The sequence below is a fragment of the Alosa pseudoharengus genome, unplaced genomic scaffold (assembly GCF_046254945.1).
Source record: "Alosa pseudoharengus isolate Yale_2024_CS ecotype anadromous, Long Island Sound unplaced genomic scaffold, YU_APseudo_1.1 YU_APseudo_1.1_scf_17, whole genome shotgun sequence".
Lineage (NCBI taxonomy): Eukaryota > Metazoa > Chordata > Actinopteri > Clupeiformes > Clupeidae > Alosa > Alosa pseudoharengus.
Genome location: NW_027468640.1, coordinates 30,279,893 through 30,305,406, shown reverse-complemented (window position 1 = coordinate 30,305,406; position 25,514 = coordinate 30,279,893). Strand labels below are relative to the sequence as shown.

Below are 25,514 nucleotides of genomic sequence, written 5' to 3'. Positions count from 1 at the left end.
TTTCATTCTGGGGAAGGAAGATATATGTGACACGTTTTGCTTTTAACTCTGAATATCTCAGTAGCCTACAATTAATTATTATTTTATATAATTTACACGATATAAAAGGGGTGCGTAACTGTGGGTTGTTTTGTCCACCGGGTGAAATATATTTCAGTTAAAACGCATTAAAATATACATTAGTTATACAGTAAGTAACGTGAAACCAAGGTTGGGCCCGCCCACTTTACCACCTAGGTTACCTCTGATAGGTTGAATTAACATGAAAGACTTGAGGTGATGCGTGCGGGCCAACTCATAAAACTCCGGACTGCGATTCTTTGGCAAACCTCCAACTGCATCCACACATGACAGACTTAACTTGAGCATCGTTCACAGGGTTACCAGCTAAACCTTACAGTTAACGACCATGACTTTTTTCAAGGACTGTGAAGGAATTCATCAAGAGGACTGCGAAGTTGACGTGGTTGGAGAGGAGGACTCAGGCCAGCATTTGGATAATGCTTCGGACCAAGACGCTTGCGGTGCCGACCAAGAGTCCTGCGTACTGGACACATCTGGCGAGAGCACGGAGGCTCCCTCGCCTGGTAGACAGACGGGCGGTGCAATCAAACCTCCCTACTCCTACATCGCTCTCATCACTATGGCCATTCTCCAGAGTCCGACGAAGAAGCTGACCCTCAGTGCAATCTGTGACTTCATCAGCAACAAGTTTCCGTATTACAAGGAAAAGTTTCCTGCTTGGCAAAACTCAATCAGACATAATTTGTCCCTCAACGACTGTTTCATCAAGATACCCAGGGAACCTGGAAATCCGGGTAAGGGCAATTATTGGTCATTGGATCCAGCATCACAGGACATGTTTGACAACGGCAGCTTTCTTCGTCGGAGGAAAAGATTTAAAAGGAACCTGCCGGAATATGTTAAGGACCGTATTTTCTTCTATCGAGATCATGATTCTTATCATGGGAGACCTTATTTTGTGCCTAACCATTTTCCAAGACAGACATGTCCCCTAGGATACGTGCCTGCTCATGAGAACGTCTTATTCCCTTCTCCATATTTCCATCAGAACATCAGCAATTGCAAACTGCCGGAACTAAACCAATTTCAAGTGAAACATTATGTCATCCCAACAGCGAAACTTCGACCTCAGTGCGAAAAACAAAAGGGTGCCTTCAGCATTGACCATATCATGGGCAGCACACCTGCGCCCTTGACAAACTGGGGGTTTCAGAACACGCCCATTTCCGTCTCTGCTGTTCCAACTGTTGCATCCGCGCTGAGGACTTTCCACCCACCTTCCTTAATAAGAGCGTTGCCGTTGTAAATATTTCTTGCTTAAATTGTTGATATTTTAAAATATGACCTGCTCTAATGTTTACAGTGTAGGCTATGCTATGAACGTTTGCCTCAGGCGAATCAAACAGGCCAAGGCAATACTTGAGTTTTGAGCCTTATGAATAGACACTGGTCTCAATTTAATCATGTAATGATTATTCATGTACTGTAAATATATAAAATAATAATAATATATTTGCTCAACACACATAATAGATAATACTTTGTGGTACTTGAAAATAAATATATCTTTGACTGATTTTCCTCTTCATGGTGTCATTTGTTTTCTTCCTCTCACTGGTTGGTCATGTTATCTGACTGGTCAGTTGGTGGTAATATGATTATGTGGAAATATTCTACCATGAGCTCATGCTGCTACGTAAATACTCTAATTACATCCTGTAGTTATTAGCTTATTTATGACTGTGCTATGTTGGAATTTGTTTTCATTTGTATCAAATACTTGAATTAAAACATTTTGACAACATTATGTGGCTTAATTTAAAAGATAACCACGACCGTGAAGAGGGTCCATCTTCTATTACGCACTGATCACTCAGCTTTCCACGCAAATTAACACCACATGTTTTGTTGTAAGTCGTAGGAAAATATATTAAAACTTGAATACAATAAATTACAAGCCAAATATTCAGTATTCGCTGACTTATTCGAGGCCAGGAAGAGTCAATGTGTCACGCGTCACTGTCACTGAATCGGAAACTTTTATTAATTGCGTGCCCAGCGACAGCTAGCCGGTGACAGCCCTCCTGTGGTCCACGAGTGTTCATGGACAGAGGGAGCGTCCGGTTACATAGCTTTGGTCCCTACCCTATTCTTCCCACACATCATGGGTTATTTTTGGCAGGAGACGCAGCTGATTATAGGAGTTTTTGGCCCTCCCTAATTTTTCTTTGGCAAGCTGCTGTCCTTCTAAAGGCTTACTTGTAGGAGAGGGAGTTGTCTAGCACAGTATTTGATCTCTGACTTTTTCGTAAACTCACATCTAATGCGCATAGCCTATAGGTACATGTTACAGTGCTTTAGATGAATATTACTGTAGGCACCCGTTGATGTACCAGCTTCATCAACTCACTGTAAATCGTCATTGAAGAGGACGCACCCATTCTCAACGATTGCTCTCCAAGTGTGGATCAAACGCGCTTCTCTCAAACGTTTCAGGCTCAAGCCCAGTTTGTGTTTGTTTAACTGACCAGCAGACGAAGTCTACCGTGAATTTCTCCCCGCTATAGCCGAAGCCTCCGCTGCCGGTGGTTGAAGAAGATCATGGAGACTACCCCTATCCCCGTCGTTACCGTCCAGACAACACCTTTTGATGACCAAAGACCAGGGACTAACGGGCTCAGGAAAAAGACGACAGTGTTTGAGAGCAAGAAAAATTACTTGCAAAACTATGTTCAAAGTGTCTTGTCATCCATCGACCTGCGGGACCGCCAGGGATGTACAATGGTTGTGGGCAGTGACGGGAGATATTTCAGCCGGACAGCCATCGAAGTTATCGTACAGATGGCCGCAGCAAATGGGGTAGGTGTATGTGTGATTAAATTGTTGTCATGTCGTGTTCTCTTTATTTTATAATAACTTCCACAATCACCACTCTCTCATTATCATTCGCCACTGCCTGTCTATAAAAGTTGATTTCAACGTACCGTACAACTAGCCTGCCATGTCCTCTTGCTTATGTTTATTCTCAGTTTGTCATAGCACTAGTCATAACAGTGTACACGTGGTTGTTAGTGTCAAATTCACACACGGCTGTTTGTTTGAGCAAATCAGGGTTATTATGCGGCCACATCACGGGAAATATGGGAGAGTAAACAGTGTTGAAGTCCAAAGTTATGTTATCTGCAGTGCCATCCTGCCATCCTTCCTTCTCCAACTTCCTGCAGAATCGGTATTTTCCCCCCATTAACCTTCCACGTTCAGGATGGAGACTCGGGGACACAGGGGATGCCCCTAGTGCCTTCTGCCCGGGTGCGTCTTGGGGGAGCGAAAATCTGCTTGCATTTGTTGCGTTACTGACGGGACAGACGAGGGAAACACCACGGCATAGTTTAGTTGATCCACACACGCTCCATTTCTAAATATTGCCTTGTCTGCTTATGTTTTGGCATTTGTGGATGGGTATCTAAACTATGCTGGCTGTATCAGCTATCCTCCCGACCGACAGAGACATGACACGACATTGGCATGGCACAATGTGGCACATTAACGTGTCTGTTGCCCCGGTGATGTATAAACACCTAGTTTATGAATCCGGGGGAGCGGAGCGCATGTTGGCATGTAGCACCAGAGAAATCTCTCTCCCCCTCCCAGCGCGCATCCCAGACAGCACCTTATATGGATGACCAGTACTAAGCTTTGATGGAATACGCTCGTACCGAGGGAGCAGCAGAGCTGCTATAAGAGACCGGTATAAGTAGAGGAGAGCTGGTGGTGACCGTTGGCTTGTTAACTCTCTCGTTCTCTCTCTTTTGTGAGTGCTCAGGAACCTTGAAGTGTAATGGAGCACTGGGTCAGCGTAACAAACGTCGGAGCCAAAAGAGTCATGTAACAATCTAATAATAGAGAAAAGCTGAACTCATTTGACTCGCACTTTATGACTGAAAACGCGACCTCATGATCATTCAGCAAAGGTAGAAAGTGATGTCAACTGCATAAAATTCATGAATGGTGTGTAATCTCTGCCCAAAGATATTGCAAATACTCTCCAGACCAATATACATCTCATTCTTTCAAGGTCCTGCCTACCCTATACAAGCCCTGTACTGTAAAGTAGTAGCAATAGTGTGCTCTGCCAGATGTTTTCATATATAATTAAGTAATCCTGTAGTATTTTAATAATCTTAATAATCACCTGAATGTTACAAAACATTGAACTCCCCTGTAAAAGATAAATTAGGGAGCAACAGCCGAGTTGTGTCACTTGGCATACAAATGGCAAAACAAACCTCTGCCATATTCATTGGTTCAGTATTCAACAAAAGCAGAGTTAAAAGAACTAAGCTAGAGATTCTTTAACTTTGGAGATGCTTGGACTAATAACTCCTCACCAAGTCTGTGAAATCCACACAAATGTATTAATGGCTTCATTATTGCATTTGTATGGCTTCAATAATACAGCAGTAGGCTACATACCTAAGGGAGTTGAACAGTGATTGAAACCAGGCCTGTTTTCCAACGTGTTGGATTTACAATTACAATTCTGACTGGCTTATTTCACTGTCTATGCCAAGCACCCCATAAAGGTCAAAGGTTATATTTATTGTATGATACAGTGCTATGCTTGTTATCATAACCTCTGCCTTCTAAGATTAGTTCAGTTTTATTCAGCCTGGCAAAAACCTTGACCATACCGCATACACCATTCACTTAGTTCATATAAAACATGTTTCAGATTCAAAAACGAATGTGATGTTTACAGAAAAAAAGCCTAGCACTTAGAAACTCGGTGGAACACCATGATCAGCAGTGGATACACTTTTCCTATGAATCCTCAGGTTGAAAAAAAGAAATGAAATGGTACAATTTGCACATTTTGTGTAGAAATTGTATTAATCATTTGTGATGGATCCTAAGAAACAGACAGATAGACAGCATGTTTTTGAATGGTCCTCCAGATTGGAAGGCTGGTTATCGGACACAACGGAATCCTGTCCACCCCGGCCGTATCCTGCATCATCAGGAAGATAAAGGCCATCGGAGGGATCATCCTCACCGCCAGTCGCAATCCTGGGGGCCCCGCTGGAGACTTTGGGATCAAATTCAACGTCGCCAACGGAGGTGAGATCCACTGCAAAGAGTTTGTAGCCCAACAGAGAGATTGTTTTCACATGTTCCAGTAAGATGTTGTAAGATATTGCTTTTGAGCCATCTTTTCCCATCCTCCTGTTTTTAACAGCTTTCAGCTTTCATTTTTTCAGCTTTCCTCTAAAAGATACTCTTTGGAATCATGCCCTTGTCCTTCAGGAAACATTGTACACATCCAGTTATATATTTGGTGAAATGTTGTATTACCAATAACAGTCATAATATCTTTTTTTCATTGAAGCGATTTTAGTGCTAGTTTTACACCAGTTGCCTTGATATGTTATTGTGCTTGCTTGTGTTTTCTCTTCAGGTCCTGCTCCAGATACAGTCATTGATAAGATCCATCAGGTCAGCCGTACTCTAGAGGAGTACGCCATTTGTCCAGATATGCGCATTGACCTGTCCAGACTGGGTCGCCAGGACTTTGACCTGGAGAACAAGTTCAAACCCTTCCGAGGTATTCAGTCAGAACAAACAGTAATCCACTACCATCTGTAAATTTAAAACATCGTCAGTCCTTATTGTATATTTCAGAAGTTGTACTGTTTTGTTCCCAGTTGAGATTGTGGATTCGGTGGACGTGTACCTCAACTTGCTGCGGGGGATATTTGACTTCAGCGCTATCAAAGGCCTTCTGACCGGACCGGACCAACTGAAGATCAAGGTGGATGCCATGAATGGAGGTACCAAAGCAATCATCATTACCAGTGACATCATCCAATATAGAGAACACATGTAATTATCTTTGATTATACAAAAGTACATAAGCATAAAAGCATCTTTAAAAGTAGCTGACATTATGGAGCTTTTCAGTCACTGTGTTTAGTTTTTAGCTGGGCACAAGATTCGGTCCTGCTGGATAACCACCAGTAGAAAGAACTTCCACTGACCACATCTGTGAAGTAGCAGATTTGTGGGCTTTTTTTATTCCTTATCTTCTGCTCGTGTTTCTCAGTGATGGGCCCGTACGTCAGGAAGATCCTGTGTGATGAGCTGGGTGCTCCAGCCAACTCTGCGGTGAACTGTGTCCCTCTGGAGGACTTTGGAGGCCAGTACCCTGACCCCAACCTGACCTACGCCACCGCACTGGCCGACGCCATGAAGGGAGGAGAGTTCGGCTTCGGAGCTGCCTTTGATGCAGATGGGGTGAGGGAACGTGCAGCTCTGCTGTTGCGCCATTTTGAATTCTACTGTCAGCAAGCAGGCATGCATTCAGAGAGTCCGCCCTTGAATCCCTGAGCACCTAGTATTCTCCAAATTGACCATAGTGGTAGCTCAATGCAAGTGCACACAGTATAAAATCAGTAGAGTCATTCATTGTTATGTTCATGAAATATTTTACAGCTCAAACACATGTCAGATAGTTTTATAATCTGTATAGAAGACCAGATGTTGTGCAAGGTAATGCTGCCCCTAATACTACTGGTAATATGTGCTGCGATGTTCATGGTGGTAGTCTGGCATAGCCAGGCTCACATTTTGTGGGAGGGGATGAGTTTGGGCTGGCTTCCAGGCTAACATTGTGGTGTAGAACTGGCTGATTGTTTGTTAGAAAAAGTAAATGATCCGTTTTCAAGTACCGGGACAACTCCACAAAAGGTAATGAAACACAGCATTTGGTGTCTCAGCATCAAATAATCTCCTCGATTAGTCTGAAACACTCTCGTGTCCACCTGGATCCATGGGTGGGATCACGACCTGCATATCCATCCTAATACACACTGAGAGCCAACCATTTCTCATCCCTGCACGTATTTTCTTAATCAGGGCTGGGATTAGGCTGCTTGTTGATACGACACTTGGCTTTCTGGCGGAGGGTAATCAGCAACCCTCAATTCTCTCTAGGTCATGGTCACTGGTGCCAATGCAAGCATCAGTCAGGCAGCCAAAGGCTTGAGATATTGTTCATTGGGGCCCTCAGTACCAAAAGAATAAGAGCAACTATGTCAAATGCTGTTGATATACTGACAAAACATACACAGATGAAAACCATTTAAACGACTACAATCAATCTGCTATTGGCCTTAGCTGGCTGACGCCCATGTTCACATGTGAAGTTTCAGTAACATACATTCACATTGATTTCTTTGTGACACTTTATGCTCAAAGTACCAAGATGTAACACGGTTTCTTGTGTTCCAGCTATCATTCTGATTTTATTTACCCAGACACTGAGAAAACAAATTAGATAATGGATTGTATAACAATACTGTATATGTATTGCCCCTCAGTTGTGCCTGTATGGAGTCCAATCAAAGCTCATGAGAGTAACAAACAATAATTCTAAGCGAATCGCTGTCTCAGTATGTTCATTAATACTATTTTTTGTAAACTTGTATGGGGTAGGTGACAATGTTCCTCCATAATTAGCTTTGAATCACTGGTCTATTCAGTAAGGCAGACACTTGCTCTTTCTCTCTCTTTTCTTTATCATGAGACTTCATGACTTTAGCTGAAGGCATTTTGTAGTGGCGTCTGACTGTCTGCCTTCCCTTGACAGGATCGCTGCATGATTCTGGGTCAAAATGGTTTCTTCCTGAACCCGTCGGACTCTCTGGCTGTGGTGGCCGCCAACCTTTCCTGCATCCCCTACTTCCGCCAGTCGGGCGTCCGGGGCTTTGCCCGCAGCATGCCCACCAGCACCGCCATCGACAGGTAGCAGTCAAACACACCTACAAGAAAGGACCCACACACCACACAGCACGGTCTGAGTTGGTGTGTGTGTGTGTGTGTGTGTGTGTGTGTGTGTGTGTGTGTGTGTGTGTTTTGTTAAATTAAGCTCCTTTGTCTGTGCATAATTTGATGTGTGTTTCTATCTCTCTCTCTCTCTCTCTCTCTCTCTCTCTCTCTCTTTCTGTGTGTGTGTGTGTGTATGTGTGCATGTGTGTGTATGTGCGTGTGTGTGTGTGCAGTGTAGGTTTGTTTTTGTACTAAACTGTGATTCACTTCCATAGGATATCACTCCAAAACACACTAGCTTTTCTCTGTGATTGCATAGGTTATTGCAGCTTCAGTTGAATCTGAAGACATCCATCATGTACCAAATTAAGTTGTTTTTGTTGAAAGCAATTGGACAGTATTCCAGCTTGCATGTATGCCAAAAAGTTCTGTCGTCTAGTTTGCAGCATTCAGTAGCAAAGCTTGAGAACAGGGATGGGGACAAGGGAACAGGATGTGACCTCACAGGACATATCTAGTCTGTAGGGACATTGTGCAAGAAGGATAAATGCCGATGTACCTGAAAGATGGAGATCCCATTCGGCCAGAGAGTAGACCACCCACTTGGCTAGCCTCAGGACATGTTCTGTGGAATGGAGGGGAGCAGAATTCAATGGCTAATGCTTTTTGGAGCAGGTCTAAGGAATTATATTAGCAGACATCTGTGCAGGAGAAATGGAGTCGTCTGCCAGTTCTTGCTCCAGGGGGTCAAGGATTTTGATTCTTTATACAGGGTTCCCATGCACGGGAGAAATTTATAGCTGTAGTTATGGAAAACACATGGACAATGATTAAAGATCAGATTAAAACATCCATCATCGAAATGGCGTAAATGTAGAAGTCGATTTTTGTACACCACTACACCCAAGAAATGGACAGAGAGGGAGAGAGAGAGAGAGAGAGAGAGAGAGACATACACATACACTGTTTGCTATCTGAATAGATGTCATATCACTTTTGTGGGCTGTCTCTGTGACTGCACATGCCAGATGTTTGTGCTGACAGTGTTAGTGCAGTCAAAATGTTTTTTTTTTTTTTTTTAAATCACATTTCAAATGTGCAATGGGGTCAAAGATGAGGTAAAAGTATTTTTGTTTTTTTGTTTTGTTTTCATGGAGATAACCTCACTGGTTTTGTCTTGATTTGACTCATTTGTCCAAATGTTGGGTGAATGTTTGCCTAGATAGTTGGGGTGTTTGGAATACCCATTTGGATGCAGATGGTATTTTACCTCCCCCACACCAGTCATGTTAAAAGAGCCAGAAATAAATACCAAATGATCCTGGCAAGCTGATGCTTACTCCAAACCGCCAAAACACTGTGTGTATTCTCTTAAACTGTATGGTGTTTACATTCCCATACATTTAGCACAAGAGCTGTATGTAATGTGTGACTGTTACCAGGGGATGTTCTCCTTCTAAATATGGCAAGAGGAAAGGGACTAACCCTGCACAGAGCTCCCTGCTGCATGAACTCAGCTAGTTTTAAAGATCTGTCCGAGGGGGCCTATTTCAGCACAGCTTTCATTATGGCTCAAAGGTCATTGGAACCAGCAGCTTGGACTACGTGACCAGCGAAGGGGACACAGCAATAGTCAAACACAGCGATTGTTTGAAGTTAAATCTGTCCTTCAGGGCCAGTTTTAGTTCTTGACATGCTTGGTGAACTACCCCCAACACAGCATGGATTATCAATGTTAACCCCAAGTGCTAACCTACAGGGGCCCAGTCGGGCCTGACAAACAGAGGGGCCAGGCATTTTGTTACTGGACAGGCCTCGGCCACTATGAATAACAGTGTGAGCTCAGCCACAGCCTTGACGAGGGAGGCCTTCAGCAGCTAAATATATCTGTAAAGTTATGTCACATCAGTCCCAGTTTGCATAACCTTTTCATGTTTCAATGAGTGGCAGAAGAATGTTGCACGGCTGTGCTTTGATTTTGTGATGTCGGAGTCACCGATTGGTCAGTGTGAGCTGGAGGCCAGAAGGCGACCCGTTGCATTTGGTTTTGTGTTTCTGTTTTGTTTTAACCACATCATACACACCGTGACTCATGTTCTGAGGACTGTATCAGAGATAATAACTCATGGAGACACTGCTGATGATTCCAAGTCTAAGCTGGCTTTTAGACAGGCTTTTTCAGATCACAGGGTATTTATAATTCACTCACATCACACTGCTGCCACCATCATGTATGAATCAAATAAGTATGAGTCAGCTACTGTCAGCTTCTATGTTTTGCCACAACCCCCCTACTGCCGCATTACAATAGGAATCCATAGGAATCCATCAGATTTGAAGCTCCCAGACTATTCGTCATTCCTGTCCGTGTTTCTAAACCTTAGCACTGACCATAGTTAGACTGAGAATTGCTGGGGAACGCATGAAGGACGAAATACTAAGTGCTAAGTGGTGGGATAATGACATCCTTCCCTCTCAGTATTTTGAAGAGGAGGTGGAGGGGGAGAAGGGATCATGGCAGGGGCAGGGGCAGGAGCAGGGGCAGTGTGGATAAATGTCAGTAGTAAATTGCTCCTTAAAATAGGGTGTTCAGAACAGACGAGGCTGCCTCCACCGAAGAAAATGGCCTCAGAGTAAGACGAGGTGCTCCAAGAGAAGCTGTCACAATATAATGTGCCATCAGCTTAGACTATATGTTGAAAAGTTCAGGATTTAAGTTCAGGATTTAATTCAGGAATGTCTAAAGGAGAGGGGCCACCAGGGAATACCCAGTAATGTACAAGGCAATAAAACACTGACTCAAGAACACTGTTATTGTAGTTCACAGTACAGCATGTTTAAAGTACATTTGGATTTTCCCATGGATCTCGCCCTCCAGATCAATGTTATTTTTATACCGTATCTATTAAAGGGGAGATGGTCTTATTTTCAGTGATGGCAAATGGGCAAGCTGGCAAAGCCCAGCGAGTTTGCGTATCTAAGCAGGAGGATGGGAGTTTGCGTATCTAAGCAGGAGGATGGGAGTTTGCGTATCTAAGCAGGAGGATGGGAGTTTACTGAGCAGCACCGTGGCTTTTCAGAGCCCATTAATCAGCTATGGTGATTAGGAGAGGACCCTTCTGTTGACACCCTCCAACGGATTAAGTGAAACCGCATTTGCTGTCGTTTGTTTAAAGGCGCTTAAAAACACTGGTGGTGGTGCTGTGTGTGTGTGGGTGTGTAGTGGTGTAGTGAGTGGGTGTTGTTTTCTCTGTGCCTCGGCCTGCTGGGCTGCTCTGCTCCCCTCTGGAGAGGCCTGGACCTGGAGAGAGAGAGAGAGAGAGTGTGTGTGTGTGTGTGTTTGTGCGTGTGCGTTTGTGCGTGTGTGTGCGTGTGTGTGTGTGTTTGTGTTTGTGCGTGTGTGCGCGTTGTGTGTGTGTGTGCGCGTTGTGTGTGTGTGTGCGCGCGTGTGTGTGTGTGTGTGTGGCGTCCCCCCAGCACTGTGCCTTTTTAGGAGTGCCTCTCAGCAGCTCTGTTTACACTCAGGGCCACTTTGTCCGGCGTGTTTATGCTGCTCTGGAGGCCGGGGAATAGATCAGCATGCAGGGAGGGCTTCGCTTATGAACTGTTTGAATAGGAGATGCCAAGCAGCGAAACCTTCAGATGTTGGTCAGGGGGGCGACCACTGATTATGAGTCAGGTGAATATTTATATGAACTTTAGGTCAGTTTAAGAACATACCGTATCTTTGAGGGCGATGTTGATTACTAAGTGAGAGGAACGTGTGTATGCAGCCCGTGTGTTTAAATTGATACTATACACGCTGGGGTGGTATCGTGGTTGCCGTATAACATGCCATTTTTGTAGAGGTCTGTTTTTGTGGGCTGTTTGTGTTTACAGTGGTTGCCAGCGGTAACTGGTCCATGCCACAATGCAGCAGAATAGTGACTCTCTTGTTTGGTCACGCTGCTGTGGAACAAAGATGGAGAAAATGGAGGGTGATGGGAAACAAAGATCTGATTCTTCTTTCTCTCTCTCTCTCTCTCTCTCTATCTATCTCTCTCTATCTCTATATATTTGCTTCTGTCATATGTGTTCTTTCTCAGTAGAACTGATGTGACAGATCTGAGTTGGGTTAGCTTCTTTGGCTCGTTGCTGCTTGATACTCCACAGGGACTGAGGAGAGGGAAGTAAACAAGCACTCCAAATGCCACTCCCTTTCTCAATAATAATCCCTCTCTTACTCACAAATAGTTTATATAAGCAGAACACAGTACAACCTTTTTTTTATTACACAGAACTCTTCACATGTATGATTGGAATGTCACCTGCTTTAATGTCTAAAACAAGCAAACCTGCACACCTTGTTCTGTGTTTGTTATTAGAATGTTATCTAGCTACCTGAGTCTCATCGGGATTGTGAACGGATGGCAAGATAGGGGCTATTTGAAGTCATAAAGTACCATTCCTTTGGCTAGCATCACTGAGTTCTGAACTCCACATGCACCCCCCCACCCCCCCAACCCAGGGTTGCCAAGGCGATGAAGGTGGCCCTGTATGAGACTCCTGCTGGGTGGAGGTTCTTCGGGAACCTGATGGACTCTGGGCGGTGTTCCTTCTGCGGGGAGGAGAGCTTCGGAGCAGGTGAGTACTCATCGTCACAGCCCCTCACGGGCCTGCTGACTTCATCCCAATACGCCACAATATATTTATGAACCATTTTGTCAGGTACACTCTATACACTTTAATGTACATGTAGGCTTCCCCACACGTATTCAGTGCATGTTTTCAAGTCATTACAAGACACAAACATCTGCAGAAGCAGAAAGTTCACATGAGGAGGAGCAAGGTCGTCCCCTAGGGTGAATACAGTGATTCAGCATCTGTCTTTTCTATTTAGTAGTTGAGACTGTCAGGGAGACTAAATTCCTGAACAAAACCAAGAAACACATATCAAACACAAGTCAGGGGGACGTAATCATGCTAACAAGGGCGCTCCGTCTGACCGTGACTTTTATTCACTGCTCTCAGGGCTTGCTAGGGTTCTCCATGAGCTGTCCTGACAGAAAAAAGAGCTATTGGCTTTAATGTAACCCACCTACACGTCAACATGACAAAAAGGAGTGTGTGCACTTTCGCTGAAATCCTCTTGACATTAACTGTAAATAAAACTCTGTAAATACAAGACGTTCCACTGCTATAAATGGAATATGGCATTTTGAAGGCCTGCTACCCAAAGGACTCCCCCTGGCAGCCTCCCCAAGACCAGGAAAAGCTCTCTCTGTTTGAGATTGACACGGAGGAAGGGGGGAGTGGGAACAAAAGATTGAGAGAGAGAGAGAGAGAGAGAGAGAGAGAGTATTGTATTGTGGTTTGTTGAATGTTCTCCACGGAAATGTGAAATTTGTGGGTACCCTTTTATGGGAAAGCCCATTATGGGTGACTTGAGTTCTCAGCCCTCTCCTGATTCCTTGATTATTGAATAACTGTGGAATTCCAGATATGCACTTCACAACTACAGCATCCGTGCTAGTCTCTGCAAACAGCAGTACAAATAAATCTAATACAAGGTACGTAAGTACATCCAATCAGTGTCCTGCTCAGTGATTGGAGGAATACGTGTATCACGTAATAAGTGATCATAGTCAATAGACCATCATTAGTTAAACCAACAACGGCATTTGCTCCTAAGCTGTATTGAATTGCAGGGCGTGATTGGGTCCTTGGAGGAAAGAGTGAACTTGGCTTTCATGTTTAGGACAGTAACAAAATGTCCTCCCTTAGCCTTTACCCTTTATCTCTTCAGGAAGTATGTGAAGTATCCATCTTTTTGCTTTTAAGCAGTAGGTCACAAAGTCATATTGTTATGCAGGAAACCTATCATCTGAAGAGACCTTTATGGGGTTTTTTTCCCATCCTGAATGTGATCTCCTGTTTGTTGTTATTGTTCCTCGTGCTTGGTCTGAAAGAGTGAATTTATGGAGTGTGTGTTACGTAACATTGCCTTTGACTTCCAAACATGGTGGTAGTGGTGGCTGCTTAGCTCGGCTGATGATAAATAGGAGTCAGTGCGCTCAGTTGCACTTTAAATGAGCGTTCCCCCAGTAAAAGCTCCAGCTGGTGTAATGGACGCTTATCCCTCCCTTGAGGAGAAAGGGCCCTTAATGTTTGTCCAATGGGGTGTGTTTGTACGCTTGCACTAGTCCTGATGATATATGAACTGTGCTATATGAGGGCTCGTGCCAATGGAGGCCTTTGAGTCAAAGTAGTGGAGAGAGAGAGAGAGAGAAATGGGTTGTGTGTGTGTGTGTGTGTGTGTGTGTGTGTGTGTGTGTGTGTGTGTGTGTGTGAGAGAGAGAGAGAGAGAAACAGAGAGATAGGGTGAGAGAGATGAAGTGAGAGAGAGTAAGAGAGATGGGATGAGACAGAGGGAGAGAGAGTGAAAGAGTGAGAGAGAGAGAGAGAGAGAGAGACATAGAGAGATAGGTTTGGAGAGGGAGAGAAAGAGAGAGAAAGAGAGAGAGAGAGAGAGAGATGGTAAGCTTATCTCATGTGCAGATGTTTCTAGAACATTTGTTGTTCACCACATCTCATCTCTTCCAACATACAGTAAACATATTGTTCTGAAGAAATCTTGTTTATGTCATTCCATTAGAACTTCTCTCCAGGCACATTTGGGATTCATTAGATATGTGTAGCCTATGTGATATAAACAGTGAAACAGACTGAAGTCTGAAACCAGATCAATATGAGCAGCGTCAACCAATTGCGATGAACTGTAAATATCTGATCATATCTGACATCAATACTGAAAAGGAACATACCATTTTAATAGTAAAGATGTCCACAATAATGCACGCATATAATAAATAATAAATGTCTACTTTATTTGAAGGTTAAAATTACATCACCCAGTCCACATCTAAGTTGTGTAATCTATATAGTATGCAACCTTCATTACTCACCCCTTTACTTGTACATTTCATTGCATGTACATTCACACCTTCATCAGTGAGGAGCTTTGAAAGGTCACTAATTGAATCAGTCCTCGCATTCAATATTGCATCCTGGTACAACTTCCTGACAAAGACAAGGAACAACTCACAAAAATCATCACACAACACTCAACCAAAATCACTGGTTTCTCTCAGACCCAACTCTTAAGACCTTTACAGTTACGCAGTAGAAAGAAAGGTTGGGTCCATCACTAAGGATCCTTCACACCTCCTCCACCATTCCTCCCAGCTGCTCCCATCAGAGAGACTGTTTCAGAGCACCTCTGGCCAGAAAGAGAACTTGCCAAAAAGTGCATTTTGTTGGAGCGTAGCTGCAATAACATTTGGATTTATTTACCTTTCATGAGTGCAGAGTTTCGCCCCTTCTGTCCCCCTCTGATGTAATGTCCAGGCTCTGATCACATCCGGGAGAAGGACGGCCTGTGGACGGTGCTGGTGTGGTTGTCCATCATGGCCGCTCGCAAGCAGGGCGTGGAGGAGATCGTCAGGGACCACTGGGCCAAATTTGGTCGCAACTTCTTCTGCCGGTGCGGCTTGCTCTTTGTCAATGTGCCTGTGTAAAGACTGTTATTGAACTAATACCCTTCCTTTCTAAATGGCCCCGTGAGCAGTTTTTCTATCTATCTGACCTGGTTTCATGTCATCAGCCCAAGGCCATTTTAGCACCCGTGGTGTTAAATTAGTCGTTTATGATTGGCTGTGTGGAAAGCAAATTCATAGGGCATGAGTTTGCGGCGACTTTCATGTTTTTTCATAGGGCTCTCATCATCATGGCTGTGTTGTAGTAAAAGCATATCCTTTCCTCTTACCTGGCTCCTGCAGCTCTTGACAAAGCCCTTCCTTAGCTTTGGCCTTGCCCTGTTCCCACATAGGCGTCCCACAAAGTTTAGAGTCAGAGGGACGTTGGCACTAGAAATGATTTACGTTGGTTTATGGAGCCATGGCTAGCTGTAAATGTGGTGTTCTTCTTCTGATGTCATATTTGTGCGCACGGTTGCAGTAACATGTTACTGCGTGTCATCATAAGCTAAACTAAAACATGCATACTTAATGACACTCTCAATGACAGTGAAGTGGCCCACCTTAATCTGTGCATCTGGGAATGAATGTGACTTTCATGAAATCACAAAAACATCATCACTCCTACTTATCAGATGCCTTGTTTTTACTCATGTGTCAAGGTTTGATTATGAAGCCATCGACCCCAGAGCTGCATTCTACCTGATGAAGGACCTAGAAGCTGTCATCACAGACAAAGCATTCTGCAGTCAGAAGTTTGCAGTTGGAAACAACGTCTACACTGTGGAGAAGGCCGACAACTTTGAGTACATCGACCCTGTTGATGGGACTGTGGCTAGGAACCAGGTGAGAGATCACTTATCATTCAGCCTCTGTATGATCTAATAGAGACATTTATGTTTGTATGGTTTTTAAGGTACATTTTTAAAGAATTTAGCTGGTATATGGTTATGTGAAGGTGAGTTCTGTCCTCTGAGTTGGAAATGCACACCACTGTGGCCTCGTATCAGTTATCAAGTTAGCTTTTATCAGTGCCAACTCTAGTGTTAGTGTTAGCAAGGCAAGTCTGTTGGCTGTTAGCTAGTTAGCTCACTAGTTTTAGACAAAAGCCCCTTGCCCCTTGAACACAAGGAAGAATTTCAAATTTGAAGTTTCCGGGTTTCGCATACCAAAAAATCAGTTTATCAGGAGTATGAAGGACTGAAGATAGAGTATAAGAATGTAGTCCATGTATGTTAAGACACCTTATGTCCAAGGAATTAAATGACATTAACAGTTTGGCCACTGCCCTGAAACAAATGTGAACAACCTCAGTCCTCCTCCACACCACACCACACACACACACACACACACACACACACACACACACACACACACACACACACACACACACACACACAGTCCTCCTCGGAAGAATGTAAACACACACATATGCATGGAGAGCCAGAACACAGAGAGAGAGAGAGGGTGAGGCTAGAATAGTAGCAGCCTGGAAGCTTTTCTCCACAGCAACAAGCCCAACCCTGTCATGGTCAATGGAACACTCCGGATGACCTCTCTCTGTTCCATCCGTCTCTGCCATCTCTCTAATCCCTCCTTCTCTTTCTCTTTCCATACCCTCTCATCCCTTTTTCCTCCGTTCACACCCAGACTTTTCTCCTCAGAGGTTTTCTAGGCTGACTCTTCTGTTCCAACCAGAAATGTGTGAAGACTCTATCCAACACACACATACACACACACACACACACATACACATACACATACACATACACATACACATACACATACACATACACATACACATACACATACACATACACATTCACATACACATTCACATACACATACACATACACATTTCAAAAGGAAAACGTAAATGTAAAATTCCACGTTGTGGAAAAAACACACTTGTGGATTCTGAGGTTGCAGAGAATAGCAAGCCTAGAATATGGAGCTAGAAAATTTCAGGAAATGAATGATAGGAAAACATAAATCTTTTTGTGTGTTAGACATCAGCTCCGGTCTAATCCATCCCTGCCTGTCCTTGTGGGTGTTATCACAGTAGCAGCGCATTCCACACACGCCAGAGTTGTTTCAGCTGCTGCCCCTCTCTTCCGCAACTGTCAGTGGCACCGAGGAGGCCCTCCACAAGGGTATCAGCTGTCTAACCTCCCCCCCCCCACACACACACACACACACACACACACACACACAGACACAGACACACACACACACACACACACACACACACACACACACACACACACACACACACACACACACATGCACAACCAGTCATATACACATGTACATACACATGCACACACACACACAAACAGTCATGTACACACACACACACACACACAGACACACACACACACACAGACACAAACAGTCATGTACACATGCACACACACACCCACACACACACACACACACACACACACACACACACACACACACACACACACACACACACACACATTGTCACCCAGTCAGAGAGACAGTCAGAAGCAGCCTGACTACATAAATGTGCGCTTACATATGCGGCGGGACTATGAAGACAGGGAGCTTAGCACAGCTATTCTGCTCACGCTGCTATGGGGAACCACTGAATTCCTCTTGCGCTCCCACCCCCCTCCAATCTCTTTGTCACTCTTACAGACACACATTTGCACTGACATGTGCCACTTTAGGAGACAAGCTTTTGTTGCCCCGTATGTAGAATCCAGTTCGCCTTTTTTTCACCTTGCCCTGCTAGTTTGAAAGTATTTTGTTTTGTGATGATTATCTTTTAAAAGATATCACTCTAACAGTACAGGAAATTACGTAAGATTGATGAAACTCATGTTGGAAGCATAATTATTTAAATATTGATCAAATTTAATCACTATGTCACTCCCAAGAATCGTATACTATTCCAACAGTTATACCCTCTGTAGACTGTCCTGGTGGGAGCCCATCCATAGAGACTTTGTGGTGCGCTGTGATAATGACCAGTATCTCTTTTAGGGGACCTCTCCAAAGGCACAGCCTTCGTCCAGTGAGGAGCTCAGCTGTCCAGTCCCAGTGGACAAGTCTGTTTATACTTTTCATTCATCCGCCATCCAGTGCTTTTAGAGTCTGAATGCTGCTCCAAGTGTCTTATCACTACAGTCAGCTTTTTTAGCCTGCTGGCAGAATTGTGAAATATATATTGTATGCCAACAGTTCATTTACAGTACTCTACCAAGAGCTACTCTGGATTTTTTAAGACTCCTGAAGAGGGCAGTGTTAGGCTGTTAGGCTTGACGTCTTTGAGTGTTTTTCCTTCTACCTGATCCATACAACTGACCACTGGCCTCCTGTTGTGGCTGATTCTGCTGCTGCAGGAGAATGTGCAGTATGCTTTGATACATGATCATGCTATTGGTCACCCTGGATCAGTCTGACCACAGACCATATCAGTTGGTGAATGGGGAGGACAGCTTAGAGTAACTAATAGTGTCACAAATGTCAGGCGTTTATTTTATGTGAAATAATTCAGCAAAGTTACAGAATTACAGAATTGAATTGTATTGTGCCTGCAGCCTGAAGGAAGCAGCCCAAAAGCAGTGAAGAGCAGGTGTATTTGGTCTAATATGATCTACGTGAAGTAATTCAGCAATGAGTCATTTTGTTTGTGTGCATTGTGGAAACTGACTGTCGTCCGTGGAGAGGTTTATTTGCACTCATAAAGGGCAGTGTATTATGAAGCCTGTGTCAAACTGCACTTTGGACTGGTTGGTCTGCTCTGAAAGAATATTCTTCATAAATGTTCATATTTTTTGATTGTACATTAATTTTTACACATTTAGTTAGTTAGGTTCTTTATTGTCCCTGTTGGGAAACCTTTTGCCAGTGAGAACAACATTGCAGCATCAGTCCACAGTACCCCAGTATCACACAGGGGTCCTTAGTGAGTTAGAGATAAAAACAAAAAATAAGTGCAAGGAAGGAAAAGAAAGGGAAAAAAGATTCAAAAAGATCACCGTCTAGACCCGCTGAAAAGAGGTACAGAAGGCGTCATGACCTACTCTTATCTCACAGGAATTTGTTTATAGACATAATCACATGGGGTATAAATTACTGTTTTTTCCTATTTCTTAAGAGGGCTGGGTAACTGTACCTGCAGCCTGAAGGTAGCAGCTCAAAAGCAGTGAAGAGACCAGGTGTCTTGGGTCTAATATGATCTACGTGAAGTAGTTCAGTAGAGAGTCATTTTGTTTGTGTGCATTGTGGAAACTGACTGTCTTCTGTGGGGCGGTTTATTTGCACTGTCATTAAGGGCAGTGTATAATGAAGCCTGTGTCAAACTGTTTAGTCTGCTCTGATTTTCAACAAGCCTTGAAAGAATATTCTTCAGAAATGTTTATATTTTTTAATTGTACATTCATTTCTACAAATGTAGATTTAAAGCTGATCTAGGTTTTGACCGATTTGAAGGGAAAAATACTAATACTTGCCAAAGTTCAGAGTTTGATCAACTGTTTTAAAATGGGTATGTTAATGTATGAAGATGGCTAGCAAATATTAAAGGAAAAGAGAATGCTTTTGAACCTTGATGAAGGTGTCTTCTCTCTGCCTCTCCAGGGTTTGAAGATCAACTTCTCGGACTCGTCCAGAATCATCTTCCGCCTCAGTGGGACGGGTGTGGGTGTGGGGGCCACCATCCGCATCTACGCCGAGAGCTTCGAGAGGGACCCAGAGAGACACAACAGGGAACCCCAGGTAGGCCTACATGATTTGGTAGAGAGGTTCCCACACCCCAACTATCTTTAGTCCACATGCAGGACAAAGTATATGATAAGGTAAAAATAAAAGACAATGTCAGAACACAGAGCAGCGAGTAGCTCCCAAACTTTATAAATATAAAAAAAAAAACACTCACCCTGCTCATTCTCACCCTTGTTGTCGTTCTCAATCACCATAATAAATTACCGTGGGATGTGCCTCATTTTTATATTTCCAGTTTAATCTCCTCAAGGAGATCTAAAAGATACTGCAATAGTGTGTTTCCTGTTATGATTCAGCTAGGAATGAGGATGGTGACTCAACAGGACTATTAGGAGTTACAGTTACCAAATGGGTGTACCCTGCTGTTGTTTTGTTGTTCATAAGATAAGACAGGCTTTTGATTGGGCATGTGGACAGTGGTTTTTACTGTTCACCTATTTGGCACCTAAGTGTTCAAGTACATCTCTCATTGCCTTGTTTATGGATTGACAGCCTAGAAAAATTCAAAAAGCTCCTGGTCTCAGTTCATAGACTTAAGTTTATGAGAGGACTCTTCTTCTTCATTTTCCAGCTGTTTAGCAGTAACCCAAATCTATACAGCTTGTTAAATTTGAGTTCTTAGGACTATGTGTTGTACCGAGACCTTTAATCTGACTCACCCTTCAGCTCAGAAGTGAGATTCTGTAAATTTTACATTTTTATTGTCGTATTGTGAGTGACTCTTCTATGTGACTCCTGCTTCTTCTTCTAGATTATTCTTGATTACTTTGCAGAAAAATGTCAAGAAGTAGGCTACACTAATGATTACTAGTTGAAGTAATCATGACTAGGCATACTAGTCACGATTACTTTGCACAAACGTCAGAAATCGTCAGATTTTAGGTTGTGTTTGAACAACCTACAACACTGGAATATGAAAATGAAAAATGAATACATGGACAACCTACCTTAAGACAAAATCAACTTATAACTTATGATAAGGCAGCAATTACACTTGATTAAAGCTAAATAGATATTGTTGGTCATATGGATCTCTAGACACAGTGGCATTGTGCACAATAAACTGGGCACATACTGTATTTATCATTCGGCTATTAGCCAGATGATAAGTATTATTTTTTTTTGCTTTATTAAAGACATAATACAAATATACAAATGAAGATAATACAAAAGTGAAACAGTACGGTTACAATTATACAAAATAAAATTACAAGTTGCACAAAACAAAGACAACAATTAAAAAAAGTAAAACAAGTAAAAAAATGAAAAGAAAAACAGGAAAAGAAAAAAGACAATTAACAAGAGGAATTAACAAGCACATTATTGTAATGTTTAAGCAATGTTGTAGCTTTTTTGTTATCCAATCTTTTAACAATTTCAAGAAAGGACTCAAGTCCAGCGCTAAATTGTTGTACATTGTACATTTGGGGTGGCTAAAGCAAAATTTTGCTTGTGTATATAAAACTTTGTCATCAAAATAACAAGATTACAAATAAATTCTAAGCTAGTGTCTTCCTTATTTTCATAGTACATAAAGACATCTTTCAAAGAAAATTGAAGATTAGGGTATTTCCCTGAGAACCAGTGGCTCACAATGTCTGCCCATAACTTAGTAGTTATTGGACAACTGTAAAATAAATGTGTCAAGGTTTTGCTATGACCCTTACAAAATGTACATATATCTTCAGTATCACAATATTTAGATACAAGAAAATGTACTGGATATATTGTGTGCAAGATTTTAAAGTGCACTTCTTTGACTTTGTTACTTATGCAGTACTACTACTAGAGTTAACCAGGACTTACGCCAGTTAATGGGCCCAATTATTGCACCCCAGAAGAACTTCCCCCTAGGAGAGATCTTATTTCTTTCCTGAAGCACAACTCGAATATGTTTGTTACTGCACTTCTTGTTAGTAATTGGAACGCCATTTCGAGAAAGTGAAGGGAGAGTAATATTAATTGTATTATAACAAAGATGACTTTTATGTAGCTGTAACAAGCCAGAAGGGATAGCCTTTGTTACCAACTTATATTGTTTGAAAGGTAGAGGGAAACAATGTTGAGCCATGAATTGTTCATAAGACAGCACATCCCCTTTGCCATCTAACAAGTCCACAATACGATTGATACCCTTGTCATACCAGTTTTGAAGAAAGATAGATTTGTTCTTGCTGATGATCTTACAGTTATTCCAAAGAAAGGCACAATGTGGGGAGAAATTGTGCAGGTAGCATTTTTTTCCAAGATAGCAGTGCTTTTTGGTGAAATTTGGACAACTTAATTGGAAGTTTGGGTATCGAGTAATCACATTGTAGCAGGAAATGTATACCACCAACCATGCTAAAGACATTATGCGGAATAAAGTTCCAAATAGAGAGAGGACTACACAAAAGCCTCTTAATCCAGTTCACTTTAAAGGAATAATTCAGGTCAATAAAGTTCACTGCCTCAAGTCCACCCTCTCCTTGTGTGATTATCCCTTTTTTGAGTTTAGCTGTTCTGTTCTTCCAAATTAAATTAAAGAATAGCTTATTTATCTCTTTACAAACAAAATCATTAACAAAAAGACAGAGAGAGGGATAAACAAAATGTGATAAACCTTCAGCTTTGGACAGAAGAACTCGTCCAAAAATGGACACATCTCTTATTAACCAACTATTCAGTTTCATTTTAGCCATTTTTAACCTGGAGGAAAAATTAAGATTTTGCCTTTCAATATTGTTATTAGTGATATGTATACCCAAAGCCAGATGATAAGTATGTGCCCAGTTTATTGTGTGTTTTTATCTTGCCCATATCGATTAGTAACTTGATTGGATGGATGCTGGTTAGATAAAGTGGGTGCATAGGTGCATTTGGCATTGGCAAGGGCAAAGGTTACGGATCTCAAAGTATCTGTATGGTGGACAGACCCCACCAATTATTTCTCTTTGATGTTCATAGTATATGTTTAGAACTCACACAGTGCTGTGCAAATAGTCTGAGCAACTGTAATGCCAAAGTGACACAACTACCCTGACCACCAGCATCATCACAACATTGATGCTGCTCTCACGACTAAGGGAATTGTTTTGTTGTCTGTCGTCATTTTATTGGTGTTTTTTTCTAATACTATGGAGTACTATCGATCTGGAGTAACAGTTCCACATCATCATTGTCTAGTCATTATCAGGCTGTGAGTAGTTTTCCTGAATTGATAAGGCCTACGGCTAGTTTATAGCTTCCAGTGATTACAAACAATACATGAATAACATGGACTGGCATGGTCAAGTGTTGAGTGGATAATAGATACCAAAATAGGTTAATGTCTTTAGAGCAGGGGTGGGCAAACTTTTTGGCTCAAGGGCCACATTGGGTTTTGAAAATTGGCCCGCGGGCCGCACAACCTCCCCAAACGACACACACACACACAAAAATACTTTTTTTATAGCCTATCAAAAGTATTTGTTTTAAAATATTGCTTAAAAATGCTAATTTGATGCTATTTAATGTATAAATTGTGCACTGTCGCTTTAAGAACAATTCAATGATCTTCTGCCTGCTCAGCTATGGCTAGAGCTGTACCTATGGCTGTGCCCTCTCACAGTTTATAAATGGTCAGTAGTGGGAACTACTGTTGCCTTCATGATTTCCTTTTAAAAGTTTTTTATAAGAAGGAGATATCAATTATCAACAATGACAAGCCAGCTGGAACCTTTCTTCTCTTCATTTAACATGATGTTTTGACATTGACATTGTAAACATTCTCTAAGGAATGTGCAGTAAAGCTAACCAACGTCGTCTCTATCGCAGGAAAAAAATAGCGAGCAGCCTGATAACCTTGTTCTTCTAACCAGGAGTGAATAGATGATGTTTTCCACTACTACCTTCAGAAATATTTGACCGCAAATGTCCATCTTTCGGCAGGTGGTGCTGGGACCCCTCATCGCCATCGCCCTGAAGATCTCCGACATCCACGAGCGGACCGGACGCCGGGGTCCCACTGTCATCACCTGAATCTCTACCCCGCCCACGCCGCCCACGCCGCCCACGCCGTCCACCCCAGTCCCAGACGCCCCCCTCCCCTCCCCTCCCCTCCCCGCCCCTCCCCGGCCGACCTCCTCTACTCCTCGCACTGGACTATCACTCCTCACCAGGGGCCAAAGCCACGAGACAGACTCCCTCGGGAGCCCCCCCGTCTGTCTCCGCCTCCTCCGTCTCCGTCTCCATGCCCTGTCCTCCTCCCGCCTCCTCCTCCTCCTCCTCCTCCTCCTCTGACAGCCTGCTGTCCATGCAGTAGACTTTTCCATCTCTTCCATCGTCACGAGCAACACAGAGAGAGACACCGGCGTCCACTATGCTGTCGCTTCCACCCTGACATCCTTTCTAACCTCTTCCACGGGCTGCCCTTTTTTGGACACAAATATAAACTTTTGGCTAGTGTGCACGTTTCACCATCTGCCTTTAGACCTTTGCACTGATACAACACTTTTTTTTTAAGAACTGTACCTGAGGGTGATGCAGTCTATCCACAGAGCAATTGTTTTCAAACAGATTTCAATATACATTCATGTCTGTAGCTGAGTATTAAGAAGAGAAGGTTATGCACAGTTGAAATCATTTGATCAAATCAAAGCAAAAACAATTTGTCAAACCACTGATATGTAATATCTCCTACTTTTTGTAATGCTGAAACACTGTGTGAAAAGAGCAAAATTATATGATATACAGCTCCTAGTTATATAAATATTTGTTTGGTGGTTGGCAGAGAAAAATATTACAGTATGTTTGTCATCATTTCGAACCAATTTTTTTTCCATTGAAATGCATTTGTTTCTTCTTTGAAGCCTGTTTTGCGTCTGTGGTGCTATATGTATTAGTATCAGCTCCTGCACTTCCCGATTACCAACAGATTACCATGTTGAACCAACAAGTGGTGAACACATTAAAAACCAGAGGAATAACAGTGAAGATTATTCAATAAGTGTAGAGCTTTATGTTTTTTTCTTTTTTCTTATTGTTATTATTTATATAAGACGGCCCCTAAATTTGCAGTTCCGGCCCACAGTGGGGCTAGTGAGCGGTGAATGGACTTTATTCTGGTGTGTTCTGTGTTGTATGTTCCACGGGTGAGAAGTGTACCGTGTACCAGGACCATTTCCAGCTTCTTCGGTCCCATTGTGAGTTTTCAACTAACTGTTGCTTTCTTCCCAATCTACCTCCTATTTAGAGGGTGATAGAGACATAACTCCTTGATATGCGTAGCAGTTATATCCAGATCCACTTTCAATCCAACATTTGTATGTGAGCTCAGCCACATCACACTTCTCAACCAGAATCTCTCAGCATACTGGCATAGTTTTGCTCATACAGTGTGTACACAAGAAAGGCTTGACTGACATTACAGTGAAACAC

At 42.7% G+C, this 25,514-nt stretch overlaps 1 protein-coding gene across 1 annotated transcript; it reads left to right on the top strand.

Annotated features, from left to right (window-relative positions):
- Positions 1–2,299: 2,299 nt before the first annotated feature.
- Positions 2,300–24,154, top strand: pgm5 (phosphoglucomutase 5). Its single transcript, XM_076289269.1, has 11 exons — positions 2,300–2,883; positions 4,980–5,142; positions 5,480–5,626; positions 5,727–5,852; positions 6,125–6,315; positions 7,670–7,824; positions 12,356–12,471; positions 15,235–15,370; positions 16,025–16,208; positions 19,974–20,111; positions 24,027–24,154. The coding sequence occupies exons 1-11, from the start codon at positions 2,626–2,628 to the stop codon at positions 24,114–24,116; spliced, it is 1,704 nt and encodes a 567-aa protein (XP_076145384.1). The 5' UTR covers positions 2,300–2,625; the 3' UTR covers positions 24,117–24,154.
- Positions 24,155–25,514: the final 1,360 nt, after the last annotated feature.

Coding starts and splice junctions, on each gene's coding strand:
- pgm5 (XM_076289269.1), top strand. CDS start 2,626: ATGGAGACTACCCCTATCCCCGTCGTTACCGTCCAGACAACACCTTTT. Junction 5,143..5,479: donor ATTCAACGTCGCCAACGGAG/GTGAGATCCACT, acceptor TTTTCTCTTCAG/GTCCTGCTCCAGATACAGTC. Junction 5,853..6,124: donor GGTGGATGCCATGAATGGAG/GTACCAAAGCAA, acceptor CGTGTTTCTCAG/TGATGGGCCCGTACGTCAGG.